General features: G+C 32.8%; 1 protein-coding gene across 1 annotated transcript; it reads left to right on the top strand.

The window, feature by feature from the left end:
* Nucleotides 1-751: 751 nt before the first annotated feature.
* On the top strand, nt 752-22,828 carry LOC149479816 (organic cation transporter protein-like). Its single transcript, XM_089707406.1, has 6 exons — nt 752-1,144; nt 12,959-13,160; nt 18,551-18,806; nt 18,889-19,539; nt 21,588-21,769; nt 22,212-22,828. Exons 1-6 carry the CDS (start codon nt 990-992, stop codon nt 22,374-22,376), a joined length of 1,611 nt encoding a protein of 536 aa, XP_089563532.1. The 5' UTR covers nt 752-989; the 3' UTR covers nt 22,377-22,828.
* The last annotated feature ends 315 nt before the right edge of the window (nt 22,829-23,143 follow it).

Below are 23,143 nucleotides of genomic sequence, written 5' to 3'. Positions count from 1 at the left end.
ATTTTTGCTTTTATAATATTAGTAGGATAGGATTATTGATTTGTAAAAAGATCAACCAGGTGGAAGTCAGATTCGCGCACGAAGGGTTCCGTATAATTCTATGAATGAATCTATGAAAACATGAAAAAATACGCACCTTTTTACGAAACCATAAAAAACAACCTAAACCGAAATACCTTATAATATTTTTTTATAAATACCACTACCATACAATGCAAGGCAGTCAATACGCATCGTAAATGAATAATTCCAAATTAAACGAATCTTAAAATTTGGAATTACCTATCCATAATTCAAAATTAAAAGAATCTTAAATTATCTTCAAGCAATTTTATAACTTAATTTTTTTATTTATCGATATTTTAGCATTCGATAAAGTAAAGGCAAGCACTACCTTTTTAGAACAAAAAGTGGCTACATGAGGATTTGAATGCCAAGCAGATAACAGTGTGTTGTCTCTTTCTATCGCATTAATTAGGGTATTGAATAAAAGAGAGCCACTATATAAGAAACGTTCAATTAATTGTTACTTCTCCAGGCTTGTTAATTGCTCCGAGATTCGTATTCAAACAATAGTTATTCAAATTCTTTCAAATTCATAACTCATTAAAAGTTCATGAACACGTGCAACGAAATGAATATCCATCTCTTTTACACGTACACATAACCGATTGTTTATCTCTGTCGCATAATGAATTAGCTGGAATAGACGCTATCGGACCGTTGTTTATTTTTCTTTTACAATCATACACACGCAGACCCCAGTGAAGAGAGTTCGTCAGTGATTAAATCGTAATTTTACGCAAATAACAAATTTATTTTGGAAAAAATTGCTGATTTGACATAAAATTTCGCGCATGCGTGCTGACGAAAATACATCAGCTGTCAACGTCGCGTCATTTTTATAAACACGTGTAGTTTCATTTGAGAAAGCTTTACAAGATGATTTTATAGTATTTATTTATTGTGTGTATGAATTTTGGGTTAAAATGGCTCGTGATGTGGGGTTGGATGGGATATTGGAGGAGATAGGGCCGTTTGGGAGGTACAATGTTATGAATTATGCGTTACTTCTGTTTCCAATATATTTGGCGGGAATGTATGGTTCAGTGTATGTGTTTGAAGCATCAGATATCGGATACAGGTAAGTGTCTTTTATTATGATAAACAAATAATTATGAATTATATAAAAACACGAAATTGTAACAGTATTTTTTACTTATTTTTATGATAATACATAATTAAATAATATTTATGTGAATATAGATATTATGTAGATATCGTTTAACACAATGATTATTACATATATTATTAATTCATATGTTTTGTTATGTCCATGTATTTTTATAGGTTATGTGTATAGACGAAAGCTTTCACGCATGCGCAAACACTTTATGAGAGCTTTTATGTTTACAGAATGGTTTAGGTATAGCCAAAAAATTACGTGCGTTAACATTCTTTGATTAAATTATATTTTAACATATTACTAACATATTATGTCTACACATTATAATATAGACGTCTTTTTCTACGATTGTATAATTTAAAAACGAAAATTTAAAGGTCAAGGTTGTTATTTTTCAATATTAAAGCAAGATCGTGCGATTTTAATAATTTTGACTAAACACTATATTAATATTGCTGTTACTTATCTTAATTGCAATTGTATTTTAAATAGATTTTACCTATAACCTTATTTTATCAGATTCATTTTTTTTTATTTCCTGGAAAGTGAAATTACATTTTTATTTTTAACCATAAAATTCAACCTTTTATATTTTACTAGCTTACCACCCGCGGCTTCGCCCGCTTTGTCTAAAACCTTTTAAATTATATACTAAAACCTTCCTCTTGAATCACTCTATCTATTAAAAAAACCGGCCAAGTGCGAGTCGGGCTCGCGCACAAAGGGTTCCGTAGCAGCAAATATAATAAATTACAGTTAAATCAACCTATCTCAAAAACTATAAGAGATACTTTGATCAAACCAAAAATCGTTGAAAGAGTTAATTAGCATGCATCACCTCTATTTTTTTTAGAATTTTATACCCCGTAGTTATAAAAATAGAGGGGGGGGGACATACTTTTTACGACTTTGAGAGCTGATATCTCAAAAACCGTTCACTTTAAGAAAAATGTTTTTTAGAAAACTTTATATCATTTTAAAAGACCTTTCCATTGATACCCCACACGGGTATGTACATCGAAAAAAAAAATTTCATCCCTCAGTTACATGTATGGGGGGCCCCACCCCCAATTCTTTTTTTTACTATTTAGTGTCATATTTTTGTAGCGGTTCATACAACACATATTCCCATCAAATTTCATCACTGTAGTACTTATAGTTTCCGAGTAAATCGGCTGTGACAGACGGACAGACGGACAGACGGACAGACGGACATGACGAAACTATAAGGGTTCCGTTTTTGCCATTTTGGCTACGGAACCCTAAAAAAACCGCATCAAAATCCGTTGTGAAGTTTTAATACATACAAAGGGACATAGGGAAATAGGGACAGAGAAAGCGACTTTGTTTTATACTATGTAGTGAAGTTTAAAGAGAGAAAGTATATAATTATTTACTTTATAGATACAAAATATAATTAATAATATATTATCTAAAAAAATTATTTAAAAAAAGTCTGATATTTATCCTACAATTTTTCTTGGGAATCCACGAAATCCGTTGATTACGATGAAGAATTCCAATATTCGATTATAAAGGAATGATTTCAAGGAATAAAAAAAAATGTTTTAATTTCATAATCTACACGTGTTCTGACTTCTGACTTCCAATAAAATTTACTCACAGTACCTATTTAAATAAGAATTTATTATACTTTGTAATTGGAATATATTCTCATACCTACTAGACAGATCTTAAAATAAAACAATTTATTAAAGTACCTACTACGTAATAAATTAACCTGTGCTATATTTTTTTTAGTAGCTTATTTATGAAACTGTTAATATTCGAATCTCTAGGTATTTAACACTATCATGCGAATTAAACTATTATGTAGTAGAGCTAATCTGCTGAAATACCTACTTACTTTACCAATCCATACTAATATTATAAATGCAAAAGTAACTCTGCCTGTCTGTCTGTTACTCAATCACGCCTAAGCTACTGAACCAATTTTCATGAAATTTGGTATGGAGATATTTTGATACCCGAGAAAGGATATAGGCTACTTTTTATCCCGGGAAAATGACGAAATCACGGAAATCCCACGGGAACGGGAACTATGCGGGTTTTTCTTTGACTGCGCGGGCGAAGCCGCGGGCGGAAACCTAGTAATATTATAGATTCAACTTGCGAGCGAATTGAGAGATATGGATAAGTATGATAATGCTCAAATATTGAAAATTCCTATGATATCGAAGCTACGGATATACCACTAAATTCTAATATATTTAATTAAAAGTAGAAGGCTCTAGGTTTATCATCACTATAACATAGTTAAATACGCTTTCGTCTGTGGGCGATCTTTTTGTATGCGACCTTTAAAAATACGCTCTACAAATTGATAGAATTCAATAGGTAGCTTTATCTGCACATAACGTGGATAATTACGTGTGAAGCCGGGGCGTCGTTACATATAACATAGATTACTAGGTGACCCAGCTCAACATTTCCCGGTGTTTTTGCCAGCGTTATAATTTTACAAAGGGAAATCTTGCACGCCAGTAAATCAAGTTGGATCGTAGGTGTAGACTTCATATTAACGTTAACACGACAAAGTGAATTACGGGAGCCAAAGCGTTTAGACGTGAATGTAAGTTGATGTGATAATTATTGCGGTGTAGGAATATACGTGGTAGGATATTGATGGTGTGGTTCTTCATACGGATTATTCTTATCTATCTTCTGATATGGGTTCAAACAGTATAGGATTTTTATTCTGTGAAGGAGAATGCCAACGAATGAATATCGAAAGCTTTTGTGACTATCTTCAAATTTTTCTATTTTACGATCTTACGATTGTAAATGATGATTTTCAAGGGTAAACCCTGCACTATTGCGTAAAAACAATAAGCAGAAATTGTATTGTTTTTTTTTTATTCTGTACCCAATAGTGAATCCATACTAATATTATAAATGCGAAAGTAACTCTGTCTGTCTGTCTGTTAGGTACTCAATCACGCCTAAACTACTGAACCAATTTTCATGAAATTTGGTATGGAGATATTTTGATACACGAGAAAGGACATAGGCTACTTTTTATCCCGGGAAAATGACGCAATCCCGGAAATCCCACGGGAACGTTAACTATGCTTTTTTTTGACTGCGCGGGCGAAGCCGCGGGCGGAAATCTAGTCCTTATAATAAAATGAAAATATAATCTTTGTTTAAATCTGTAGATGAATAATTAAGTACTGACGTAGTATGGTATTAAAGGTTATATTTTTTTTACACCTTCCAAAATAACACAACCAAAACTAGTTTGACGAAAACCAATATTAATGAAAATAAAAATAGCCTTCTCGGATTCTTTTCAAATAGGTTAAAATAGTGTCGTTGACCCCTCTTTAGGTAATTACTATTAAGTGGTACGATTGATAAGTAGGTGAAATTAAATCATTTGATACCTTGACCTTTGGCAATATATTCTTTAATTAGACTTCTGTTGCCAAGGGAGAAATTGTTTCTTGCAATTGAATCTTGTATGTATCTTACACAGTAGAATATATATAAAACTTATATTTTCCCTCTATCTTGATTTCAATCTAAAATCTTAAATTAATAAACTTCTGTCTATTTTAGTTTACATTAAGACCAAATGAATTAAATAATTATTATTTAGAGTATGCTTGTGAATATTGTATTACTAGATGTCCGCCCGCGGCTTCGCCCGCGTTTTCAAAGAAAAACTCGCATAGTTCCCGTTCCCGTGGGATTTCCGGGATAAAACCTATCCTATGTGTTATTCCCTCTATATGTGTGCTAAATTTCATTGTAATCGGTTCAGTAGTTTTTACGTGAAAGAGTAACAAACATCCATACAAACTTTCGCATTTATATAATATATAATAATATGTATTAATATTGATGTAGGTGTGTGTTATGCTCTCTAATCTACACTAAATGACAATTTGATTTTGATGTTTTTCTAATATTACGATTGTGGGAGAGCCGAGGCAAAACATGGATTAATACGATTAAAAAACCTCCATTCGTACAAGACAAGTTAAAATCCTTTCATTACGAGAGAAAATAATAATCATACTTAATACTACAATAGTCTTATTAGAGTACTACAATGTGTCGTAAATTATATTAGGACTAGATTTCCGCCCGCGGCTTCGCCCGCGTTTTCAAAGGAAAACCCGCATAGTTCCCGTTCCCGTGGGATTTCCGGGATAAAACCTATCCTATGTGTTAATCCAAGTTACCCTCTATATGTGTGCTAAATTTCATTGTAATCGGTTCAGTAGTTTTTACGTGAAAGAGTAACAAACATCCATACATCCATACATGCATACATCCATACATCCATACAAACTTTCGCCTTTATAATAGTATTAAGAAAGATGTAGATAATTTTCCCGCCATAATGCACTGTAATAATAATTGAACTCTAAACGTTTCCGTGACTAGCGGCTTATGTTATTTGAAATCTGATAAAGTAGAAACTTTTGTTTGTTTTTCAATAAAGGTTTACACACTAAGATATTTTGTGAAGGCATCTTGAAGACATACTATTATTACTACATATTATTTTTTTATCGTCGTCTTGCAGTTTATAAATATGTGATAAGCATCCTTTTCTTCATTATAAAAATGTAAATATGGAACTAATTGGATTCGATACATTTTTTTAATACAATAGCTATTGGCGACGCTACGGTAAATATAAAATTCTTCATCTGTAACTATAAAACGTATTTAATTAAAATCCTAAAATACACGCAATGTCTCACTTATTTTTTTTTTCAAACTAGATAATATGAATAGTTTAGATATGTCGTTCAATGGAGATATTCTTAAAATAAGCTTTTTAAAGATTCAGTGAAATTAGCACGGTCAGTAACCTAATGTTCTAAAAACCAGTTACTTACTACGGGATTCTAAATTTATATTCATAATTTGAGACGGTTTCTTGAAACATTGTTTTCTATTTAGTAAAGCTTTATTTAATGTGGAATATAATCTATACTAATATTATAAAGAGGAAAAGTTTGTAATTATGTAAGTATGTAAATGTATGTATGTATGGTTTTCACGCATAAACTACTGGACCGATTTCAAAAATTCTTTCACCATTAGAAAGCTGCATCTTCACTGAGCAACATAGGCTATATTGCATTTTCAAAAAAATTAGAGATCCTTACCAAAAATGCAATAATGTAACCCAAGGTGTAAAAAATTCCTTAATAAAAATGCTGTCATCGCGTGCGCTGTGGAATCTATTGAAGATAGAACAAAAAATGTTCTACGGTATTATAGAATGGATCAATATCTACAAGAAAGTCCGCGATACCATATGTCCATCTTCAGTAGTTATGTTACGACAACAACTTTTTTACGTTTTCAAAGTAAATAGAAGTGCCGACAGTAATCAAACCATGTTATCCATACACATATATTAATCCTTATCCCATTAAATGATGTTTTATTATAGACTGTTTCAATACCAGCAAAATACTTTTTAAATGAAAAGAATTGGATATTCCATTCAAAAGATATAACGAATTTTTAAAAGTGTCAATCTACAGAAAATAGTAGGTATACAATGAGCAGGCGTTGTGCGGGACGGGGTAAAGGTGATTTTCATGTGTTTAAAAATTAAACCTATAGTCCGACCTATAGTAGACTTTTCACTGTCACGATATCGCTATCTATGCGGGTGAAACCGCAGGGCATTGCTAGTATTATATAAGTAACTAGGCTTGTTGTATGAGTAGGCTTTTTAAAAAAAAAGCTCCTCCTCCCGAAGTCGTAGGTCGTATCTTCCCTCTAAAATAGTAGGTAGTAGGAATCATTATCATTAGATGTCTTATAATTTTCTTTAGTTTTAGCCTCTCCTTACAAATTCTTTTCATGTAGCTTTTCTAATAAATAAATATTTTTCAGGAGATAGCATAAGAATAAATTTAACCTCGTTTTGAGTTACTTCAGGAATTTATAATACCTATAGAAAGAATAGAGAATAGAGCTTCGAAATCCTCTAAATTTTTGAGTAGGATATAAATATACATAAACACATTACCATATAATATTATATGAAATACGATTCCATTGACACAATATTCGGCAATACAACACAATATGACAGCGACACCCCAAGAGGCATGCAAATGTATGTAAATATCTCTCCTCAATACCTCTGTATTGATCATTTGTTACGATTACCTTATGTTAGCCGACTTCGAGAAAGAGGGTTATGTTTTTCATGTGTGTATGTTTATGGCAAGGTCTAGAGAGTCATCAGTCAATGAATAGATCGTTTTGTGAGTTGTGTTTATAGTTTACTAGCTTTCAGCCCGCGGCTTCACCCGCTTTGTCTAAAACATAATAAATTACACATATACTAAAACCTCTTGAATCACTCTATCTATTTCAAAAAAACCGCATCAAAATCCGTTGCGTAGTTTTAAAGATATAAGCATACATAGGGACAGAGAAAGCGACTTTGTTTTATATTATGTAGTGATGATTGTAAGTGACAATATATTTTAAATATTTTTTGGCATTTGTGAAGATCGTAAACACGTTTTCTATAAAGATTAACTTTTAAAACCTCACAAAACAACGTATCAAAAATACATTCTAAATATCCCATAATGGGTCAATATAAATAAAAGTTTAAAAACGTTATGTCTGCTCGTTAGTCACGTACGAATGTGATAAACGCAATCAATGTAGGATTATCAGTACTAAGCGGTTTATTTGTTTCTCTAAATTGTTTAAATGTTGTGGTGTGTGAATGCACGATATTTTTAAGCTATTGCATAGCTTCTATCGCGGGCCTTGAGCGCGGGGACCGAATCCAGAAATTCCGTAACGAAAAAACCTCACGCTCCCCACTCCGACGGGCACGGAGGTGTGGCTTGAAGGCATAGCATGCAGTAGCTTTACCGCGGCAGTCCCCGAGTGCCACACGTCTTTTTAGGGTTCCGTAGCCAAAATGGCAAAAACGGAACCCTTATAGTTTCGTCATGTCCGTCTGTCCGTCTGTCCGTCTGTCCGTCTGTCACAGCCGATTTACTCGGAAACTATAAGTACTACAGTGATGAAATTTGATGGGAATATGTGTTGTATGAACCGCTACAAAAATATGACACTAAATAGTAAAAAAAAGAATTGGGGGTGGGGCCCCCCATACATGTAACTGAGGGATGAAATTTTTTTTTTCGATGTACATACCCGTGTGGGGTATCAATGGAAAGGTCTTTTAAAATGATATAAAGTTTTCTAAAAAACATTTTTCTTAAAGTGAACGGTTTTTGAGATATCAGCTCTCAAAGTCGTAAAAAGTATGTCCCCCCCCCTCTATTTTTATAACTACGGGGTATAAAATTCTAAAAAAAATAGAGGTGATGCATGCTAATTAACTCTTTCAACGATTTTTGGTTTGATCAAAGTATCTCTTATAGTTTTTGAGATAGGTTGATTTAACTGTAATTTATTATATTTGCTGCTACGGAACCCTTTGTGCGCGAGCCCGACTCGCACTTGGCCGGTTTTTTTTTTTATTTAACTTTGATGCTTATCAAATGTGATAGTGTTATGTGTATTTAGTAGTCAGTGAATAATTAGTTATTAAATGGCTGAACGGATTTCAATGAACTTTACGAAATAATAGAGCTCTTTTTGACTAAATCGCCTTATAAAATCCGTTATGACCTCCTTAACTTATCAAAGTATAATACTTACTTGCTTAAAATCAAGCACATAAATAACTAATTTTACTTAGAGTCTCATCCTTACACTTTGAATCCCAATACTTTCTCATAATAATTATACATCAACAACACAATATCGTGTGCTGGCCTGGCCTCCGATGCCACAATTGATATTTTTGCTAACAGTACAAATACTGTCCTAGACCTCTGTGGTACTTGGATGCATGTAGCCGCACGTAATATGTAACTCCGTTTTGTTTTTATTTTTGTTAACGTATTGTTACTAAATTCTATGTACGCTTTGGTATTATTACTGTTAGTACAAAGAATAATTCTGTTTCAATAAATAAATAAATACAGAAAATCTAACATTGAAACAATCGCGAAAAATAAACAGATTATCACAAATATACGGATACACCTCCACAAAAGGTCAAAAGCGAATATTTGTAAACAAAATATACGATTAATAATTACTGTATGCTTACACTTTGAAATCAACACGCCAGTTTCATGTTTTATGTAATTAATTAGGATCTATCCATGTTGTTATTAATTAATGAAATAATAGATAGTGTTCATCATTGAAATAAGTTATACCTAGTTATAGTTATCGATATTGAACCGTGATAAGGTTACGATATAGGAAAATAGTTAAATCAAAATAATATTAACAAAGTACCTACATACAATATTATCATTAGAATATTACGTAGACTATGTAGAGCCTCCTGGAAAATTGTCAAGTGCGGCAAAATTCAGAGTACCTAATGGACAAATTCATTTATCATATAAGAGATGTTAAAAATAAAATATATTTAAAAAAGTAAATCTTTTTAATTTAATATTTAAATTGAAAGAAAACTCATCAAACATTTTTACAGAGCCCAGGAACCGCGAAAAGCTTATATGCTACGAGCTACGACAGAAAAGCACAACAATGCACGCAAAATAAACGTGTTGTTTATTTGTCATAGAAAAAGCGCATTCCGAAGCACTCAGCTGTCGATTTCTAAAGGAACCTTTGGGGTTATTTTTCGAAAAAGTCCATTGTAATCCAAAACCGACAAACGTTACGTCACGACTCACGACTCACGGCCGTATAAATCCAATTCGAGCGGCAATTGTTACGTATAAATATACCTATACAAACATATCCTGTGTGTATCATAACTCGATAGAAGTGACAATGCCACGAATCCACGCCGAATATTGATATATGCCACAGTTGACATAAATCTTAGTTCTTACAAGGAACGTGGTTAGGGTACTCAAGTATTTTTTGTACCGAACGTATTGCACACATATCTTATACTAACTGTGCTCTACTGTTTCACCCACATTGCTCCGCTCCTGTTGGTCTTAGCGTTATGATATAATATAGCCTATAGCCTTCCTCGATGAATGGGCTATCTAACACCAAAATATTTTTTCAAATCGGACCGTTCCTGAGATTAGCGCATTCAAACAAACAAACAAACAAACTTCAGCTTTATAGTAATATTAAGTATAGATTATAGCAATAAAAAACTTGTAATACTATAGTATATATTGTGATAATAAAACGAGAAAAATTTAATTTAGGAAAGTTTTTATATACTTCATTTTCTGCACCATATTATATTTTAAGAAAAAACAATGAAAGAAGAGAGTACTTGAACCTAAAAACCGTTAAGTTTTATTACTGAAATTAATCACTTAAATTACTGTAATTAGTCACTTAATTGCTTTATATGTCGTGACTGAATTTACAATACAATTTGGACAAATTTTGCACAAACTTATTCAGCAAATACTTTCCTTTTTTCCTGGGAGCGAGCAAAACAGCTATCTAGCAAACAAAGATGTAACAGGCGTACATAATTCATTCATTCAGCGTACAAAGCAGCCGTCACTTGATATGAAACCAAGTATTACGCTATCACATACAACTGGTCGTGCACCGCACAATCAATCACGCCTGGAGACTGATATTAATTGTATTTGTTATTAAATTGATATCCACACGGGCTACCGTTTAGTTTATACTGTGGCAGTTTTATTAAGGGCCGATTTTTCAATGCTTGGATAAAATTTATCCGTCAAATAATGTATAAAACTACCACTTTAAAAACGTATTCTAATTGCCCGTATTTGACAGTTTACGTGACATTTTAATATTATCGTGTAATACTTTATTGGACGGATAAGTTTTATCCAAGCATTGAAAAATCGGCCCTAAGTGTTAGAACAAACAATCGAATTATGGATGATTTGTTAGCCAGAGAATAATTGGTAATGGACTCCATAGAATTAGATTTTTTTTAACCCTTTTGTAATGCAAAAGATAGACTTCATAATATTATAGACTAGCGTCCCGCCCCGGCTTCGCACGGGTGCAATGCTGATACTAAATACACTACAGAAAAACTGTGAACGTTGTATATAAAACATAGCGGCCCGCTCCGGCTTCGTACGGGTATAATAGCTGGGCGGCCGGCCGGTACCACCGCAAACGCTACGTCCCGCAATTTTTAAATCTGTAATATGTTCGAAAATATTCACTTAAATCATACGGTGTAAAGGGCCATATAGATCTATATTAAATGAACAATGTATTCAAGGTATTTAATTGATTAAGGATTAATGCTGTATTGGTTAAAATCGCATCGAAAATTCGCCATTATTTGTTGTAAAAAGTAAAAGACAAAAAAAAGTTATTGTGGGTTATCCATAAGAGATCTAGACATATACCATCGCGGACTTTTCTGTAGACCTTTTCAATGTGTATAATACTTAGTACATTATTTTGATAAAACTCGTAGGGTTTAGCCTGCGTTTGCAATATAAGCGGAAAAAATGTAATTTTTTAAGACATCACATTAGAAACCTCAAAAATAACAGAACTTTTCCACTATTTAATGGTTGTTATTATACATATAAACCTTCCTCTTGAATCACTCTATCTATTTAAAAAAACCGCATCAAAATCCGTTGCGTAGTTTCAAAGATTTAAGCGTACAAAGGGACATAGGGACATAGGGACAGGGAAAGCGACTTTGTTTTATACTATGTAGTGATGATGATGTTGTTGTCGTCAAGTAAAATCATTTCCTGTTAAAAATTAGTTCCGTCGGTACTCACCATGATCCTAATTCTATGGATGATACGAATATCTGCAGAATTCATATTTCACTGAAGAATGTTGCAATAGTGTATTTCACGGAAAATATTATTACATATAGTGTCGAAAGCTTTACGCATGTCATATTTTTTGAAGTGTATTTTGCTTTCTTTACTACTTTTGCTTACTAGTATCCTAAACCTAGGTATATTGCAAACTTTAACCAAACTTGACTGTAAGACGCATATCATTATCAATGATATCAATATTGTTATAACCGTTATATTATCTGTGAATCACAAGTAATCAATTTAAATTTGAATTTGAAGGAAGAAATCCTAACTACCTACATATAAAACAAAACATAACATAACCACAGTACAGAAACATAAGCAGTAGCAAAAATGAGTACCTGGATTAAGTACACAACGTACTGCCGCAGGGCATACCGCCTATTAATGCCCACATAATCAGAAACATTGGACCAAGTGTCATGTAGTTGGACATCACTCGGACAAGGATTGCGCCAGCAGGCATGTTGTACCTCTTTGTAGTAGATAGGTGTAGGGATTTTTCGCTCCGTGTATGTGGTAGTATGACAAAATTGTTTTGGTTTATTGTAGGTGAGTGGGAAAAGATTATTTTTTAGGTCGGAAACGTGTAAAATACATTTGTAAGGTAGATAAATACTTTATTGCACAAAAATCTACCATGCTGCTGAAATTTTCACGTTTTAAAATGAATAACAATGTATCTAATTGATTTACCATGCAAGTTAAATTCAACTTAGCAACAGTAATACAACTAGAGTTAAGTGCTTTTATATGATCAAAATTTTAACATCGTTAGGTATAGGTACTTCTACCATTTGGTTCCTCCTTCATTTACCTAGTTACTTAGTGCCAATTAAATCAGCCGTATAAATCAATCGCCCTTATAAAAAAAACATATATTATTCCTTTTCTCTATGAGGTAAAACAATAACTAATTAATAATTGTCCACAGATGCAACATAACCCAATGCGAAGGTCTAAACACATCATGGCTCGACTACGCGATACCCAAGGATAAGAATGGACCCTCTAGATGCAAGAAGTATGTACCAAGAGAGAACTCAAATGATACATGCAGTAAGGACTCGTTTGAAAACATTGAGATGGATTGTGAATCGATTGTGTATAATGATGAGGATTCCGCTGTTAGAGATGTAAGTTTGTTATGATATTATTTTATCATAGTATTAGACTGCTGTAATCGATCATCATAATATTATGTCCGGGCGATAGCCGATAAGTAGTTGGTAGATAAAGAAATGAGTAGTATTACAGTAATTTTGGTTTATTTTTTATTCAAAAACATAATACATCAATAATATTTTTTTGTATTTGTACAAAATAAGTAAATAACTTATTAAGTTTTAATTGTGTCAAGCAAGATAGTAGTTTAAAAATGAACAACTTTTTATGTGAATCAAAGTTTTCTCAAAAAAGCCTACAATATTTATAGAACTATTTTTTTAATTTATTTAAAGAACACTTCGCATTCTATTCCCATTTTATTTAACTAAACTTTTATAAACATTACCTACCAGTTACCACACAAATGTAAACATAATAATAAGGTAAACCAGACATTCTATTTTCATAACCCCTGAGACACACCTACCACGATGAGTACACGCGTAACAAATAAATAATATCACTTTACACACATGGCATTAACGTAGAATTGAATATCAAACAAGATTATCACAATCATTCAAGTCAAACTAAAGGATTAACTAGCTGTACCCGCGACTTCGCTCGAGTAGTCAAAGAAAATTATTAACAGTATATTGACACGTAAGTACGTCACATTTTCAATACAGCGTGACCAACAAAGTACCTACAATATATTGGAATTTGGAAATTTTAAAATAAATAAATTATAATATAACCGTTCCGTAGCGACGTGAAAGAAAGACAGACAAACATGCTTTCCTATTTATAATATTACTAACTCCTCACTCTTCTCTTCTCTATTAAAAGATCTTCTCGTTTTAAAGATCTAAACATAAAGACAGACGGACACATAGGAAGCGACTTGTTTTACTATGTAGTAAATATTATCAACATACGAGCATCACGCCATGTCAACAATGTTTTGATATCATATCAACATGCCGACACCACGTGGGGGACTTTGACACGAGGTATTTTTAGACGCCAATATATCTTTTTATAAATACGTGAAGCCACGTATATATTTGGCACACTTATGTATACTAATATTAAAAAACTGAAGAGTTTGTTTGTTTGGTCGAACGCGCTTATCTAAGGAACTACTGGTCCGATTAGAAAAATTCTTTCGGTATTAGATAGCCCTAACACCGAAAGAATTTTTCTAATCGGAAATTTATCGAGGAAGGCTATATATCTATAGGCTAAAGTATCATCACGCTAAGACCAACAGGAGCCGAGCAATGCGGGTGAAACCGTGGAGCGCAGCTAGTGGTTTATATACAGGGTGTCCCACTGTTGGTATACTAAGCTCAAAGGAGGTTATAGTTTTGCATACGCTGAGTACGTAAAAAATAATTAAAAAATTCCAGACGCATTTTTTTTTCAAATAGATGAATTCTTAAAACTCTATGTGTACACCCATAACAAGCGAGCCGCCCAACTTTGCCACCAGCACGTGAGCTATCGTTTAAGATTATGTTTTCATAGATAAAATGCTCATATTAGAGAAGCGGTATATGACGGCTACGCGAAGCTAGAGAAGAAAACATGGATTTTCAGGAAAAATTTAGCAAAAAATTTTGGACGTAATTTTTTTTTAAAGTATTTTTTACGTGATCAGTGTATGCAAAACTACAAGTTCCTTCGCGCTTAGTATACCAATAGTGGGACACCCTGTATAGAGAATTACAGATTGCTATTTTTAACAAGCATATATACATAAGTAAAAGCTTCATTTGTATGTTTGTATACGCGATATGTAGGCGCGGGTTCGAATCCCGCCTCGTGATCGATTTTGTTCTACTTTTTAAAAATATATATTTACCTATGAATAATTTAAATTTATAATATTTATAAAATATTGCATTTGAATGCCATAAAACCAAGATTAATAATTCAATAAGTAAGTATCTAATTGTGTGGTACCATGAACTGCAGAACAGGTCAAGATGCGACTGAAATAACAACAAATATAAATAAGGACATCCGTATAAATAAATTATAGTAAATAATTGCAAAGCAATAACATTATGTAAATATCAAAGTGACCAGTCGTAAAAATGTAGGTATCACTTTTTTAACTATCTAATTAGGGTTCCGTAGCCAAAATGGCAAAAACGGAACCCTTATAGTTTCGTCATGTCCGTCTGTCCGTCTGTCCGTCTGTCCGTCTGTCACAGCCGATTTACTCGGAAACTATAAGTACTACAGTGATGAAATTTGATGGGAATATGTGTTGTATGAACCGCTACAAAAATATGACACTAAATAGTAAAAAAAAGAATTGGGGGTGGGGCCCCCCATACATGTAACTGAGGGATGAAATTTTTTTTTTCGATGTACATACCCGTGTGGGGTATCAATGGAAAGGTCTTTTAAAATGATATAAAGTTTTCTAAAAAACATTTTTCTTAAAGTGAACGGTTTTTGAGATATCAGCTCTCAAAGTCGTAAAAAGTATGTCCCCCCCCCTCTATTTTTATAACTACGGGGTATAAAATTCTAAAAAAAATAGAGGTGATGCATGCTAATTAACTCTTTCAACGATTTTTGGTTTGATCAAAGTATCTCTTATAGTTTTTGAGATAGGTTGATTTAACTGTAATTTATTATATTTGCTGCTACGGAACCCTTTGTGCGCGAGCCCGACTCGCACTTGGCCGGTTTTTCATTAATCAATGTAGTTATAAACATGTATCTAATATCTAATATCTAATATCTAATAATAATATTATAAAGGCGAAAGTTTGTAAGGATGTATGGAATATGGATGTATGGATGTTTGTTACTCTTTCACGTAAAAACAACTGAACCGATTACAATGAAATTTAGCACACATATAGAGGGTAACTTGGATTAACACATAGGATAGGTTTTATCCCGGAAATCCCACGGGAACAGGAACTATGCGGGTTTTCCTTTGAAAACGCGGGCAAAGCCGCGGGCGGAAATCTAGTATTGTATATTTAATTTATGTAGTTTCTGTTTAAATACACATTTAACTGGTTCCGTATACATATAAAAATTTTATGTTATGTTCGTCAAAAAATCAATTTAACGATTTTGTACTATTTTTATACCATAGAAATAAAAAAGGTACATAATATTAAATTTCTAAAGATCATTCTAATAGCCATTTACAATTAAGTCCACTTGTAGAAATTCTAATTTCCGTTCCGTTATATTTGGATGTGAAATGTTAGAAGCAATTATTGTGCAGAATTCTAGCTTAACACACACTGTAACAATAGAATATTATAGGCAACGTCTCTAGTAACCAACAATTGTATAGACTAGTATATTATGTACAAACGTATAGGAAATTTAGGAATATTATTAATATTTTGTGAGATAAATAAATACAAGTAAATATGTAGAGCAGCAAAAGCTATAGATAAATTACGTAGAATCAAATATGTATAAGAAAAATAGTCGTAACTACAATAATTGTAGATCTATTGATCTAATAGAAAAGAATAAAATCTTTCATTACATACCAGTCGTCCGCGCGCAGCTTCGCCCGCTTTATAGAAAACTTAAAAATTTATTAACTGTACCTTCCTAAGGGCTAAGGTACCCCCTATTTATAAAAAAAACCTCATCCAAAATCTGTTACGTAGTTTTAAATTTTTTATAGTCCTTTCCACCTAAGATGATTTCTGTGACACATCGATTTTTGACACGTATAGAGATGTCGGTTACTGAAATCGTATCAGTTGTTTCCGATAATCGATAATATTCTATATGGAAATGAAATCGATTTGAATAAAGTACCAAAATTAGTTTTTTCGGCATTTCGCCAACAATTAACTAAGGAAACTTAGCAAACAACAGCAACAAAAAGTCAACAATAACAATTAGTAACAATAACAGAATACCACGTAAAGTATCAATATAAAAATGCAACTTGTATGCAAGGCTGACGCACTCGTACAGACGATTGACTCGATTGACAAACGATCACAAGATGGGCGCCGATTATATGATTTTCCAACTCTATGATTTTTCAACGATCCATTTCATGTACACGAATTGCGTAGGTATTATATTTTTGTGTTATTTTATTTTATTTTTCATTATATTAAACTAAACAATACTGTTTTTTATTTATAAGCTTACGATGTTTCATTTTTATATTTTTGGTAATAATGCCGCCATAAAATAAAAATATTATGCACTAAAATTATTTTGACTTTTTAAACATAAAATACGTAATTCGGAACACGATGAAGTGTCACAGGAATCATCCTAGGTGAAAAGGACTATAGGATACCTAGATACTGACAGACAGCGGCAGAGAGAGCGACTTTGCTATGTAGTAACAACGTCTGTTGTCTTAAAAATTAATGTACCAATCATATTTAGCAGTTACTACAATAACCTAGTAAAATTAACTTACTACGAACTACTACTACTATGAATACAGGATATACTATAAATAGTTTAAATGATATAATATAATATCAGTGATGCAATAATTTAGTATCGTGACCCGAAAATACGACCTCATAATGATCATTTTATCGACACGACTTATCATTAGAAGATACGACTACATTTTATTTGTTGTTAATGATCTCTTATCATTGTATTTGCTATTAAAGCTATGTTTTTCTAAATTCTAATGTAAAAATTTACCTTTTTAGTTTTTATTAATGAATTTAATATTGACAAAAATTTGGGTTCGAATAAAAGTGGAAAATAATAAAATTCCTGTAATTCCTGTAATTGTTTAAGGGCCGAAAAATTCCTGTAATTGTTTAAGGGCCGATTGTTCAATGCTTGGATAAAACTTATCCGTCCAATAAAGTATTACACGATAATATTAAAATGTCACGTAAACTGTCAAATACGGGCAATTAGAATACGTTTCTAAAATTGTAGTTTTATACGTTTTTCGACGAATAAGTTTGAAAAATCGGCCCTTAGCTGAGTAAACTAAATTTCTTACCAAATCCAACCTGAGTATTTAATTCCACGTTAATCTTCAATTACTCAAAACAACAAAGAGGTTATGGCACGTAATTAAAACTATAAAAGCCATCTAAATTAATAACCTTCAATTTGTTCCGGATGTGTGTTAAACAGAATTATATAGAGTGCATGATCAAGGCATGATCTCTAAGGGCTTACAAACTGAAATTAATGAAGATTTCCGGATTCGTTTATGTGTTGTGTTTGTTTGTAATTTAATGTTTTTTTTTTTTTCAATAAAAAGAATAGGTCACGGTCTTTTCAATACTTCAATACTTTTACTGAATTACTGGATAATAATTATTCTAAGGCATTTAGATTATTAAGATTTGAAATAATACGTATTTTATAAAAATCTTCACTATAGTATCAAAGAAGAAATACCCAATCTTTTCTTTTACAGTTTGACCTTGGATGCCAAAATTGGAAGAGGACTCTAATAGGCACGTTTCACAATTCAGGGCTGTTCATATCTCTGCCACTAACAGGCATCATATCAGACAAGTATGGTCGAAGGTTAGCATTATCTGTAGCTTCCCTCATGAACGGCATTTTCGGCTTTCTCAGATCTTTCTCCACTAGTTACACTATGATGGTCATTTTCGAGTTTCTCGAAGCAGCTCTGGGTGCCGGGGCTTACAGTACCGCGTTTGTTATTGGTAAGTTGGAGAAAGCCTGTAATCTATCTAATCTTTATTCCAATATGTGTGAGTTTATTTTAACATAATGTCGTTTTTACAGCGATGGAACTGGTTGGACCAAAAGGAAGAGTATTCGGCAATACCCTGATCAATGCAGTGTACGTGCTAGGTCTCATGACGCTAGCCAGCCTGTCATGGTACCTGCAAAGCTGGAGGACCCTCCTAAAAATAATATACATTCCTGCCATGACCGTGTTCTCGTATCTATGGCTTCTTAACGAGAGCGTGCGGTGGCTGATCAGCAAAGGAAGACATCAAGAAGCAACTGCAATATTAAAGAAAGCAGCAAAAATGAATAAAGTTGTCTTGTCCGATCAAGTTCTGACTCCCCTTTACGAATTGGACAAACTTTCCAGTGATCCGGATAATGAAAAGTCAAAAGAAGACTTAGTGGAAGAAGAAAAAGAATCAATGTTTATGCGAGTGATAAAATCGAGTATTATAAGGAAAAGAGTGGCTGTGTGTTCGTTTCTGTGGATTACATGTACGTTTGTGTATTACGGGTTGTCTATAAACTCAGTGTCGTTGGCTGGGAATAAATATGTGAACTTTATGCTAGTGGGTTTTGTGGAGATACCCGCGAATTTCGTGTGTTTGTTAGTGTTGGACAGATTCGGGAGGAAGAGGGTGCTAGTCATTACGTATGTGCTGAGCGCATGTTTATGCATCAGCCTGTCATTTTTGCCTAAAGGTAAGTGTAGTGTAACACTTAAGATATTTCAAGGTCTCTATATAACGCCTCAATAATGATAGTGTTAGGTTATTTGCTATCTGAAGCAGAATCGTAGCGTGCCTTGGCGGGGCCCCGTATAAAAATTTGTTTGGGGGCCCTTAGGAAGGGTAAAGATTTCTCACAAAAGCGCACCTTGGCGCGGGGGCCCCGTATAATAATTAATACGGCAGATACGGCGGTAGCTACGCCCCTGATCTGAAGATAAAAGCTGAAAGATTGCTCTACATGACTTTATTACTTCTAAACTCCGTAGTATTACTAAAAGTTATTTGGTACATAATAAATATCTAAGATAAGACGTATACAGTAAAATGTGCAAGACTAACTTCCCCGTAATAGTGATTAGCACACAAAAATGCAAACATAAATACATATTGCAAATTAAGTCAATTGAAGAACTACTACCTTCGCACGATCACTGACAAATCGTTAAAATAAATCTAAATTTAAGTTTTTCCTTCTATATAATTTTAATCTTATTGTAATATTAATGTATCAACTTATGTGTCCTTCATTATGTATAATACTTTTCTATGTTTATTCTTTCTTCTTTCCTTGTCTTACTCTACTCTTTAATTCTTGCTCACTGTATCTTTATCTACATCGAGTTGCTTGGAAGAAATCGCTCACGAGCGATAAAGCCGCTCTTTGTACATCTCTACTATAAGCTATCTTAACTATGTAACTTTATCACTGTGTATATGTACAATAAAGAGTATTTCATTCATTCATTCATTATTGCGCAAAATTGATATGTAAGAGCAAAGTAAGCTGACCATAAACTTTGCCTGTAAAAAAAATTATCATTCATTTTATATTTTTCTACGAAAACCCGTATGATACAAATTGGAAGAAAATAATTGAACCCTATGTAACCCTTGCTTTTAGAAATATCAAACAGGAAAGTAAGGTCAAAGATGGTAGATAGCTAAAATATTATATAAATGATGGTAAGATGGTTAGCCACACATCTATAAACTACACATAGTACATAATATATAGATGCTTGCTAAACATCCACGGCAGATTTCGCAGAAAATATTTTAAATCGAAGTCGAGGTTGCTTCATATTTATCGTGTCGCCATCAAAGTTGCGATGGCGCTCACTTGAGAACCGTTTCCCGGTTCATTCATTTATTCATGCAATGTTTGTTAAACGACCGTCTCAAGTTTACGCCAAGATATTATTATAGCAACAGTAAAGCTATATTATTGGTGACCTGTGCGTGAACTTTTGAAGAAACCAGTACGAAACAGTCTCAAACTATGGTTTCCTGTGAGAAATCTGCAGTAGTACCTATAATAAAATGTACGCTTATAAAAAGGAAAGATATAAATATGTTTTTAAAAGTAAAACCTTAAAGCAAGTTAACCAATTTTATTTAATGTTCATATTCTACATGACAAAATGCGTTTATTATTTTTTCTTAACTAATCTAATACTTGCTATTTTCATCTAGGTATCATGGTATATAAAGATAAAATATTCAAATATGTACCCATGATTTTTTGATGAACATCCATAATTTGTTAACATTCCAATTCAATCTGATACTGTGGGCTCGGGCGAAAAATTTGCAAAGAAAATCATAAATTATTTATGATAAGACCAGTGAAACTCCGCGGTCGAAACTTGGGAAAGTCAATTTAGCATAAACTGTCTTAAGGATCATCGCCTTTGTTTGCCTCAAATCGACCCTGAAAGAGATTTGAAAATGTATTTTGTTTTGTTTGTGCTTCTTTTTAAAATAACAAGGTACAATGTGAAATACATTTTTTATAAGAGCAGAGTTCAAAGTCTCATAATGTAGTCGGAATTCCTTAATTGTATACATTTGAAGTTAAATAAAACTTAACTAAATTTTATCAAGAATTGAAATAAGCCCGTAGTTTCAACCATTTTTAATAGAATTCACATATAAATAGTGGCATCAAAATTGAAAACATTCGATCAGCACTATTTTTATAACTACAGATACTAATAAAAACGTATATCCCCAATACAGGTCAGAAATGGTGGTCCCTAGTTCTATACCTTTCTGGAAAGTTCTCGATCACAGTAGCCTACAGTTCCGTGTACATCTACGTATCTGAAGTGTTCCCGACCAGTGTGAGGCAGTCTTTACTGGCTGTATGTTCCTCGCTTGGCAGAGTTGGGTCGACGCTGGCGCCTTTGACTCCGCTGCTTGTAAGTTATGATGTCCTGGTACAATTAGGACTATTAACAGCTTGGAATGAATTTACAAAAAGACCTAATTGAAAATCTTATTATTACACTCTAAAATCTCGTAAGTTTTGTGTGACCCAGTAATAATAAAGTAGAGACGCCTCAAATGCTATTTAGAATTTGTAGACGTCACAGGACTAAAAGAGCAAAGTTAGGTTGGTATAAATGTGTTTGTTAGAAGATTATCTTATCACGTCCGCATTGCACTCCTAAGGACCTCGGTTTGATTCCGGATGAGAACAATTATTTTGTTTACCCTCTTATTACCAGTAAATAAATCATATCCTGAATTTATTAATTGTTATATTAATTGTGCCAAATATTATAAAAATATTATTATTCAGATTATCTTTTCCTAGTTACAAATCCCTTGCCATTAAAATTAATTATGTTTATTTTACAGGCGCTATACTACGACAATCTGCCCGCCATATTCTTCGGCAGTTTAGCCTTAGTGGCCAGCGTGCTGGTCTTCTCACTACCAGAGACAATCAACCAGCCTCTCCCCGATACGATAGAAGACGCCGAAAGACTTTCTCAAAGAAAACACCAAAAAGAAAGTGCATAATACATTTATAACGAAATAAAATATAGTTAAAAAAACACGCTAAAACTGATGAAATTATTGAATTGCCGATCCTTGATAATGTAAAGTTTGAATTAAATCTGTTCGTTTAAAGTGGACAAAGTCTTAAGGAGTCGGTTACATACATACTAATAAAAGCGTGATAAAAGTGATTTTATATATATAAAACTAAAGTTTATTGTAGGTATTTGTCATTATTCTGTATTGTGAATTTTTATAAATATGCACTTTCCTATACAAGCACTAGTTCTAGTCTATGGATTGCTTCGTGTTTTCGCTTTCCGAAAAACTTTATTAAGTAACAAATTCCTATACAAATAAATCAGTTAATAGATATATTATTTTTGGTATGTTTTTATTACTCGTACATTTTGAATTACTTTTACAGTTAATTCCGCTCAAACTTATTGTTAAAACTGTTTGTAAATGTGTATTTTATTGAAGTGAAACTTCTTTATCGGGGTTGGAAAAAAAATTAGTGTAACATTTTTTTGTTACGCGTGACATTTTTCCGTTACGCGCCATCTTTGATTCGACGTTCTTTTGTAAAGTTGCATATAGTAAATTATTTTTTGAAAAATAAGGTCATAAAGAAGTTTGACTTCTTACGTGTGTCCACTAGTACACGCACACATTTTATTTTTATGGACGACCTACTTTATATGTACCTGCTATTGCAATAAATTTTTAATTGTGATTTCTTTTTCTTTACCCTTACCCTTTTTATAAAGTTAAACATTCATGAATAC

This window comes from Colias philodice, chromosome 19 (genome assembly GCF_061535455.1).
Source record: "Colias philodice isolate Cphi_HAF_F1 chromosome 19, ilColPhil1 Martin Lab GWU primary, whole genome shotgun sequence".
NCBI classification, from domain to species: domain Eukaryota; kingdom Metazoa; phylum Arthropoda; class Insecta; order Lepidoptera; family Pieridae; genus Colias; species Colias philodice.
The sequence above is the reverse complement of the archived record's forward strand: the minus strand, read 5'-3'. Positions and strand labels throughout refer to the sequence as shown.